A 9504-nucleotide genomic window follows, 5' to 3' on the forward strand; every position below is an offset into this window, starting at 1 on the left:
AGATAGTACTAGTGATAGTGGAAGTTCTAAGGAATAATATAGTATACTGCGATAGTTTATTAATTGTGATAAAAGCGCGTGATATCGCCTTGACGTTGAAGCGCTGGTGGGGCGCGACCGATTCGCTTGGGCAACCGATTCGCTTGTGAACCACGTTAATAGTTTATTGACTGTGATAAAAATGCGTGATAACGTCTCGACGTCGACGTGCTAGTGGGGAGGTGGCCACTCGCTTGGGGTGGCCACCCGCTTATGAACTACGTTGTATTTTTTTGGATCAAATTTGTTCATGTTCTCCAGTGTTGGAAGTCGTGTAAATGTTCCATTTTACTTGACAAACGTATTCACAGGCAATCTGTACACATCAATGGTCCAGTATGGCCTCCTAGTTCCCTCCCACTGATCACTTCCATGCAATCCCTCCGGAACATTGATGTCCTCCCACTCTGTATCGAAGCCTGCCTCGTACAGATCCATTTCCGCAACCTGCCGCACCACGTTAGTCATCTTTCTCCCCCAAAAAACCCACTTGCACACATACCTTGGTATAAACATCGTAGCAAATCTGTCTATCAGCTCCAAGACCATTATACCACCCAAACTTTCCATCCTTGGCTAGCAACGCAACCACATACTCGGAGAAGAACTCCTTGAGCGCCTTGTAATCCTCTGCAAAAGTATCATAGTAAATGGCATCCAACACAACACCCTGCTCAATAAGCTTGGGCAGAATATCTTGCCACCTTCCCTCGTGAATCTTGACATTGGGCTTGTCGTACCAGCCCTTCTCGCGGAGCCGCTGGTGTACCTGCGGATGGGCTTCAATGATGTGGTGCTCAGCGGGATCATGCGTTAAGATTGCTGTGTCTACTATACCCATACCGTGACCAACATTCTTTTTGTAGGTACGAAGTTAGTACATGTCTCACATACATTTCGTACATGTATTTCTTACCATTGTGCGAAGGCCTGGCTTGGGGATTAGAGTCTCGGCGTGGCGCTGCATGATTTGCGTTTCCCAGTCCATCATGACGGCATTGTCGCTTTCGTCGAGGAGAATACCAGATTTGTAGCGGAGTTGGCTCTTGAGGTAGGCGTGATTGTCTAGGGAGACGTCATCGAGGACCTTTTCTGAAGTGGGTTGCTCGACGGGTTTGGCATCTTCCGTGGATATCTTTTGTTTCTTGGCGGCGGGTTGCTCCTCGAGGATCTCGGCCTCTTCTTCGACTTCTTCGGCGGGTTCGCCCATGCCCAAGGCTTCCATTCGGGCGAAGAGAATCTCAGCGCGGACACCGGCTTCGACCATCATGTCGTAGATCTTTTTCTGGCCAAGACGGAGTGCGATGCAGCCTGGAGTTTCATCTTCCTTGTTGAGATCGTTCCAGATGGCGCCATTTTGGAGGAGTGTTTCCACGGTTTGAATCGCCTCTTCGCTCGCCTCCTTTCTTTCTTCGGCCTTTCCGCAAGAGGCAATTGCTGCGTGAAGCGGTGATGTTGCTACTGTTGCCGTGGGGTCCTGGACGTTTGCGGAACCGTCCTTGAGCAGAATGTTCAACGCCGGCACATCGTGTCGCTCGGCCGCAGAAATGATGCGCTTGGCTAGCAGAATATCTTCCTCTGTAGCTTGTTCGGCCATTTTGGGTGTATAGTGTATTGACGTCTTTGCCAGGCCAAACTGCAAAGAAACGACTGTGGGGTTGTAACTTTTGTGCAGGGATCAGGATAAGATAAGCGAATACTAGTGCTTCACTGCCATTGCCTGTTTGGGTAAGACATATGCAAATGAAGCCTACTCCACCAGCGAATTTCAACTTTGAACAATTTTGTGTTTATTATACTATTGAGTAATCCGAGTCGCTGATCAAAACATCCGAATACATCTTTGAAGAAAAGCACGGTGAAAATTACCCAAACAATGTACAGTTTCCGAGAAAAAAACATACTCTAGCATGATGATGCATAGCCCAAATAACTGATATACAAGTTGGATACGCATGCAAATCTATGACACCATCCACCAAGCGCCAACGAGAATCGAAACTAGGACCAAAATGGTCAAAATGCTAGCGCCCGCCTTGTCACCAGTAGTAACGACATTGAATGTAATAGGCGTATCGGTCGAAGTGTCACCGGCGTTGGGGTTGCTCTTGGAGATACCGCCCTTGTCCAAGGTCACAGGACCGGGCTTGGTAGTGTACAGCAATGACTGAATGATCTCCATGGCGGACATTTGCTCGCCAACACCGAAGCTACCGTCGTTGACTCCTCCGTCGATCCATCGAAGACCACATGATGTCTGGTTGGGACCTCCGTTGCACTGCTTGGCAGCAGCTTGGGCAGAGGCCTGAATGAGAGGATTGAGTTGATCACGAGTCCAAGGGGCGACGGCAGCAGTGTATGCGATGAAGCGAGAGAGATAGGCTTTGAAGGAACGCTGGTCGACGTCACACTTGCCGTTGTTCTCACATGCAACCTCAGTCATGACGTTGTTCTTGAAGAAGACATTAATTCCATCTATTACACCCTGAACACGGCCACGCCATTTGTCATTTTGAGTCTGTTCGTTGTTAGCACGTGATCATGGACAACAAATGTTTATCTGATACTTACCACGTTCCACATGGCGGCAGCACCTGCCATATGTATTCCAGCATTGTAGGTCCACTGGATATGGTTGATGGAAGTACAGTTCTGGGTGTCGTCGGTTCCATCGTAGAAATGGTAATCGTCGCTCATGAGTCCAATGGTATGCTCCCAGTCCCAGGCCTTCTCAGCCCAATCGGCATATGTGTCGTTGCCGAGGTATTTGTAGAGTCTTGCAGCAATGTTGAAGAAGCAGCCGTTAGAAATGGTGTTCTTGTAATTGTAACCGTTGTTGAAGGTGTAGATTTGCCATCGCAGACCTCCGCCGCACGTAGTCGTCTCCCAGCGCCTATACTGGGTGTTGAAGACGGCCTGTGCTAGAGACAGCCAAGAGGGCTGGTTGTCTGGGAGATCAGGAAGCTTGTTCTCTGCTGCGGACAGAGCGGCCATTCCCCAAAAGGCTTGATCGTCGTTTCCAAGCGTCTTGGACTGATTTGAAGGCATGAAAGTGCCGTCATCTCCCATCTGGTGCTGCAAAGCTTGCGTGGTGATGGTGTTGTATGTGTCATCGCCAGTATAGTACCAGTAATCAATGAAGGCGTTGAACATGGCACCACACTCCCACCAGTAGTAAGGGTCTGGAAGATTACCAGGGACATCGCCTGGCCGGTCACCAGTGTAGTAAGACCGGAGGTTTATAGCAAGGGCCTTGGCAGCCTGCTTGATGGAGTCTACAGATGTCAGTGTGAGGTGGTAGGAGACATGAGGCAGGCAGTCCCACCTGGCGAGTTGATGTCGAGGTCGACTGCTCCTACGCCGGAGAGCAATAGACCCGAGGCGCCAATGGCGCCGAGCGCAGACGTCAGCTTCATATTAAGTGGTCGGAGGGCAATGCGACTTGGAGTCGCAGTCGTCTAGTGGACAAAAGCGAAGAAGATCAAGCGCCAGGCTTGAGGGGCAAGCGATGCGCAGTGGTGCCAATACGGCCAAGATGGCCAAGGTGGTGGAACGTGGGGTATGGCAGAAGGGCGTGGCTGGTGTCGAGGATGCAACGAGCGACGGATTCAGGGAGAGCAGAGCAAGCGCAGAGCGTTGAGAGCGGACGGAGAGTGGCGCCTGGGGATGCGAGACGGGGTGGTGCAGCGAGCGTGTTGAGGGTAGCAGGAAAGAAACGGGAGATGGCGCAAGATCAGCAGCAGAGGGCAGGCAGTGGTTGCGAAGACAGAACTCCTGAGCAGGAGAGCAGCGACAAGGCAGAGGCGCAGCGGCGGCGGCCGGAGATATGGGCTAGGACACGCGTCTTGGCGATCAGGGCAGCTCGCCGGCCCACTGGCCCTCGTCTGCTCCTCTGGCCCCTCTGGCGCCTGTTTCTGCCCTTTGGCGCCCCCTCGCCTTGCTCCACCAGGCCCAGTTGATAGGCGGGCCACCAGCACCCCGTCCGCTGTCCTGCTGCAAAGAGCGTCTCGAAGCCATGCTCAGGCACACGCGATGCAAACACTTGAGCGATGTGGTTATGCTGATGAACGCCTAACGGGATCAAGAAGCTTCGCAAGCTTTCTCGGCGCAACCTGCGTTTAGTGCGCTGCATTTAGAAAACAAAGAAAGAAAATGGCCTCGTCATGGCCGCCCAGCAGTCCAGAACCACTGCCCGCCTGCTTGCGCGAAGAAATGTCGTATTCCCTGCGGCTGAGGCATGGGGGGCGGGTGCGTACAGCAGCCCCGTCAGCTTTGCGACGTAACAGCGGCAACAAGGGCAGCGTCTGGAAGTGAAGTGCCGCGAGGCGTGCTGACATAGCGTGTATCCAAGTAGAGGTACGTAAGTACACAGGGGAACTGCGATGGATTGTTGTCGTCGTCTTTGTGCTGGTCTGGTTTGTCGCATGCTTGGGCGCTGACGCAGACGAGCGGCTGGTGGCGACCCCAGCCACAGGACGAAGCGTACTCTACTCTACACCACAACGGGTCACGTGAATTGTGGCGCAGCGGGCCCGAAGCAGACTGGAGCCGCCGTTGTGCTTGCCGTCAGTTGCATCACGCTGGGAATGCCGTCACCAAGGTAAAATCGTCCGTAGTGCCTGTCAGCTTGTTGCAATAACATCCCATATCCGCTCGAATATCCGCTGTCTCCGAATTTGGTCTTGTTGCGCCAAGTTTCACGCATCCCTCCGCCTCAGTGCTCAAACGGTAGCTGACACATTACGCTCGTTCATCCGGGCTGAGCGGGCTCTTGAGTCTTGGTTCTCTCGACTACCACACCACCTTCTCTCTTCACTCACACCCTCCCGACACCACCCACCCTCCATATCCGCACCACCCGCCACTGTCGCACGCTACCCAGCTTCTCTACAGCATCTCATCTGCAAACATGTCCAACCGTGAAGAACCTCCATATGACCCCTACATTCCCGGCCCCCATCAGAATGGCAGCGGCGGCGGCGACGGCCCTAATGGTAATCACCGCACCGCGGCACTTCAAGCTGTACGTCGTCACCCTCCCACCCTGCCAGAACAGAGCGACTCAGCGATGCCTTGCACCGGCATGTCCGCAAGAGCACTCGACACAACGTAGCCTGTTTCGAGACGGTTGCGATAGCGACTCCGCTGGTCCGCGCCCTTGGGCAGCACCTGGACCGCCGTGCGCATGTGCGAGCTGCGCAGCTTCAACTGGCAGAAACTTGTGTATGCGACATGATCCGCTGACTCGCAGCCCAGGAAATCGACAGCACCGTCGGCATCATGCGCGACAACATCAACAAGGTCTCTGAGCGTGGAGCTCGCCTAGACTCGCTGCAGGACAAGACAGACAACCTTGCTGTCTCTGCCCAAGGCTTCCGAAGGGGCGCCAACCGCGTGCGCAAGCAGATGTGGTGGAAGGACATGAAGATGCGCATGTGCCTCATTGTCGGCATCATCATCCTGCTGATTGTCATCATTGTCCCTTCGGGTAAGCTTGCCCTGGAAGCCCCCCGTTTGTTTGGTCGCCGAGTACTAACACACCCCACAGTCGTAGCTACGCAAAAGAAATAAACCCTCCCTATATGAGATACCACGAATTACACACATTAATAATGGCACGGAATGAAGCGAGTCTGTAGGGGGAGAGCCGCTGGTGAAGGGGGCGAGTGGCTACGAGCTGCACCATGATCAACGACATCCGTCTCTGTAGGATCTATCTTTAGGCGAATAGGGAGCGATGGGTCGAATTTCTTTCTTGTCTTTGTTTGCACTCGCACGGCTGTGCCGCAATCCTGTAAAGCACGATTTGCATGGAACGGGCCGCTCCTGCTACGAAGTCTGATGAGGCTAGTTCCACGCATGATGGCCAGACGAGCAAATGGAGTTTTCTTGTTATATGTACATGCATGCAAGTGTATCGACATGTGCGTGACTTTTGTGACGGTGATTGTGAGAAGGCCAGAAGCAGCATGCAAGGCCCATGTCAGCGTTAGAGCTAGCCTTGCGGCCGAAGAGTGACAGAACAAGGTGCCCCCTCCTCCCCCGTCCCCCCAGTGCAGCGCAGCGCCGTGCAGTGCAATGCGGGCGCGCGAGGGTGTGTGGGCTGCATGCGGGCGATGCTGGATGACCAATGGCCATTACGCACGCCCCTGGAGCCAGAAAAAGTGCTCGCTGGCCCAGATGTCTGGGGAAGAAGCGATAACGGCGGCGGGCGGAGCGAATTTTGTTGCTTCGGCGTCATATCACACATCGGCCTGGGTCCCGCTCCCTCCAGTCCCCACCGTCCAGTCACGGTAGTCAATTTGTGTCTGATTGAGTCGTCGGCTTGGGCCTGGGTAGCCTCTGCTTCTTGCGAGCACTCACAATCACCATGCAGAGCATTGTACGAGCTGGCCGTGTAGCGGCACGATCCTCCCACCGCGTCCTCGCACCCCAAGCCCGGCGAGCCCTCCCGCGAGCCCTCGTCGCGACCACAACGCCCGCCCGCCTCTACACGTCCTCCAAGGATGGGCGCAACTCGTCCATCTATGCCGCCTTCCTCAACCTGCTGGCCAGCTCCAGCTCGCGCCGCGAAGTCGACCAGTACTTGGGCCAGTTCCGCTCCGTCTCACCACACCAATTCGCCGTAGTCAAAGTCGGAGGCGCTATTCTCACCGACCACCTTGAAGAGCTTTGCTTCGCCCTCCAGCAGCTCCACGCAATTGGCCTGTATCCCATCATCGTCCATGGCGCTGGCCCCCAGATGAACCAGTTGCTGCTCGAGGGAGGTGTCGAGCCAGACTTTATTGATGGCATTCGCGTCACGGACAAGAAGACGCTGGGCATTGCCCGCAAGCTCTTCTTGGAGGCAAACATGGACTTGGTCATGACCCTCAAGCGTGATTGGGGTGTCCCTGCACGCCCCATCACCGCTGGTGCGCTGCAGGCCGACTACCTGGACAAGGACAAATGGAAGTATGTTGGCAACATCACCAATGTCAACAGGAGGCAGATCATGGACGCTCTCGAGAACAAGGAGCTCCCCATTCTCTGCTCCATGGGCGAGACAATTGATGGGCAGATCCTCAACATCAACGCCGACGTAGCTGCAGCAGCTTTGGCACGCGAGTTCCAGCCTCTCAAGGTCATTTACCTCTCCGAGAAGGGAGGCCTGTTCAATGCCGAGTCCAAGCTCATCCCTCACATCAACCTCGAGGGAGAGTACGATACTTACATGAAGCAATCGTGGGTCAAGTACGGCACCAAGCTCAAGATTGTAGAGGCAAAGAAGCTCCTAGACGGTCTCCCACGCACTTCCAGCGTTGCTATTACACACCCTTCCAACCTCGGAAAGGAACTCTTCACCCACACCGGAAGTGGAACGCTCATTCGCAACGGAGGCAGCGTCAAGGAAATCAGCAAGTTTGAGGACTTGGATGCCCCTGCCCTTGTTGAAGGCATCACCAAGAGCCGAGGAGCTGAAGCAAGTGATGCCGTCAACCGATACATCCAAAACTTGAAGAACCGTCCGTTCGAGGTTTTCCATGATGACTCCATGGGCGTTGTCGCTGTTGTGTACCCCCCTACGGCCGAGGGAGAGTTTGCCCAGCTATCCCACTTCAGTATGACCAAGGACGCCTTTTTGAACAACCTGAACGATTTGGTCTTCCAGCGCATGAAGCAAAAGTACCCCAAGCTCTACTGGATTGTGGATGACCAGTCACAGAACTATGTCAAGTGGCACCTGGAGAAGACGGACGGTTTCCTTCGCCGTGACAAGGAAATCTTTTGCTGGTGGGGAGCAGCCGAATCCTCGGAAATCTTCTCGCTACTGGAGAACTACCAGAAGCAGGGCCGTAGCATGTTGAAGGACAGCCTTGACGCTCAGTTCCGAAGGGCAGCCGACTTTGTAGCCAGCTTAAAGCAGGGCCAGCAGACACGCGCATACACTACCATTGCTGGTTCTTCTACAAGGCCTGGTCTGAGGTACGTAAAAAATCGTCCAGCTCACTCCTCTAAGCAAGCCTCTTTTGATCTTCGTCGCTAACCTAACAAGCAGACAAAACAGGTTTGCACCTGCATCAACCCGAGGCTTCTCTACTACCGCACAGCGCTCCATGGAGACCACCAACCCCAACCCTCCGTACGGAATCAAGCACAAGAGCAGGGACTATCCTGCTAAGGTCGCATTGATTGGCGCACGCGGTTACACCGGTCAAGCTCTGATTGAGCTGTTTAACAAGCATCCCAACATGGACTTGCGCCATGTATCATCACGTGAGCTTGCTGGCAAGAAGCTAGAAGGCTACACCAAGCGTCAGATTACCTATGAGAACCTGTCAGCCGAGGATGTCAAGAAGATGGCTGAGAATGGAGAGGTAGACTGCTGGGTCATGGCTCTTCCTAACGGTGTATGCAAGCCATTCGTTGATGCAATCAACGAGAGCGGCAAAGACCCTGTCATTGTTGATTTGAGCGCCGACTACCGATTCGACAGCTCCTGGACCTATGGACTGCCAGAAACCGTCAACCGCTCAGAGCTCTCAGACGCCAGGCGGATAGCAAACCCTGGATGCTATGCCACAGCTGCTCAGCTTGGCATTGCACCTCTCCTTGAATTCATTGGCGGTCAACCCACTGTTTTTGGTGTTTCTGGCTACTCGGGAGCAGGCACCAAGCCCAGCCCCAAGAACGATGTCAAGAATCTTGAGAACAACCTCATTCCATACAGCTTGACGGACCACATCCACGAGAAGGAAATCTCGCGCCAACTGGGCCTTGAGGTAGCCTTCATCCCACATGTTGCTGCTTGGTTCCAGGGTATTCATGTAAGTCTTGTCCTAATCTCCTGAATCCAGCACCCATGTCACCTGACCTTGCTAACCTTTTTTTACAGCACACAATCTCCATCCCTCTCAACCGCACCATGACCTCCCGGGATATCCGCAACCTGTACCAGGACCGTTATGCCGGCGAGAAGCTAGTCAAGATTGTCGGAGAATCCCCACTTGTCAAGAACATCTCCGGCAAGCACGGTGTAGAAATCGGTGGTTTCGCAGTCCACAGCTCCGGAAAGCGCGTCGTCGTCAACGCCACTATTGACAACCTGCTCAAGGGCGCCGCAACCCAGTGCTTGCAGAACATGAACCTTGCACTTGGCTACGGCGAGTACGAAGGCATTCCTTACTAAGCATAACGACTGGTTGTATCCGTCTTTCTTTCTTTTTTGAAATGGCAAATGGGGGATAGGAGGGAATCGGGGAAAGTGCATAGTGATTCAAAAAAATAGGAAAAACGATGAATTACAATGGCGCATGCATCACAAATGTACTAGATGGACTTTTTTTTCCTATCTCTTCTGTCTTCGTTGGACTTGTAGATATATCCAATTCCACACGTATTTCTATGCTGAATTAAGCCCTTCGTCCTTTTTCCATCTGCCTGAAAAAAGAAAACGGTTGCCTTACATCTGCGGATTTGTATAAC

General features: G+C 53.5%; 5 protein-coding genes across 5 annotated transcripts; 3 read left to right on the forward strand and 2 right to left on the reverse strand.

Moving 5' to 3' along the window:
* Positions 1-327: 327 nt before the first annotated feature.
* Positions 328-1636, reverse strand: COCCADRAFT_112323 (uncharacterized protein; the record flags this gene model as incomplete). The annotated part of the gene is made up of 3 exons (XM_007720304.1): positions 328-486; positions 542-895; positions 956-1636. 3 exons carry the CDS (start codon positions 1634-1636, stop codon positions 328-330), a joined length of 1194 nt encoding a protein of 397 aa, XP_007718494.1.
* A 366-nt stretch (positions 1637-2002) lies between these two features.
* On the reverse strand, positions 2003-3455 carry COCCADRAFT_31259 (glycoside hydrolase family 76 protein; the record flags this gene model as incomplete). The annotated part of the gene is made up of 3 exons (XM_007720305.1): positions 2003-2557; positions 2611-3314; positions 3365-3455. The coding sequence occupies 3 exons, from the start codon at positions 3453-3455 to the stop codon at positions 2003-2005; spliced, it is 1350 nt and encodes a 449-aa protein (XP_007718495.1).
* Positions 3456-3547: 92 nt separating this feature from the next.
* Positions 3548-4161, forward strand: COCCADRAFT_42000 (uncharacterized protein; the record flags this gene model as incomplete). Its single annotated transcript, XM_007720306.1, has 3 exons — positions 3548-3674; positions 3790-3921; positions 3989-4161. The coding sequence occupies 3 exons, from the start codon at positions 3548-3550 to the stop codon at positions 4159-4161; spliced, it is 432 nt and encodes a 143-aa protein (XP_007718496.1).
* A 787-nt stretch (positions 4162-4948) lies between these two features.
* On the forward strand, positions 4949-5610 carry COCCADRAFT_10147 (uncharacterized protein; the record flags this gene model as incomplete). Its single annotated transcript, XM_007720307.1, has 3 exons — positions 4949-5062; positions 5296-5527; positions 5588-5610. The coding sequence occupies 3 exons, from the start codon at positions 4949-4951 to the stop codon at positions 5608-5610; spliced, it is 369 nt and encodes a 122-aa protein (XP_007718497.1).
* Positions 5611-6409: 799 nt separating this feature from the next.
* Positions 6410-9208, forward strand: COCCADRAFT_10148 (uncharacterized protein; the record flags this gene model as incomplete). Its single annotated transcript, XM_007720308.1, has 3 exons — positions 6410-8004; positions 8078-8846; positions 8915-9208. 3 exons carry the CDS (start codon positions 6410-6412, stop codon positions 9206-9208), a joined length of 2658 nt encoding a protein of 885 aa, XP_007718498.1.
* Between the last annotated feature and the right edge of the window lie 296 nt (positions 9209-9504).

The sequence above is a fragment of the Bipolaris zeicola genome (assembly GCF_000523435.1).
Source record: "Bipolaris zeicola 26-R-13 unplaced genomic scaffold scaffold_445, whole genome shotgun sequence".
Taxonomy (NCBI): Eukaryota; Fungi; Ascomycota; class Dothideomycetes; order Pleosporales; family Pleosporaceae; genus Bipolaris; species Bipolaris zeicola.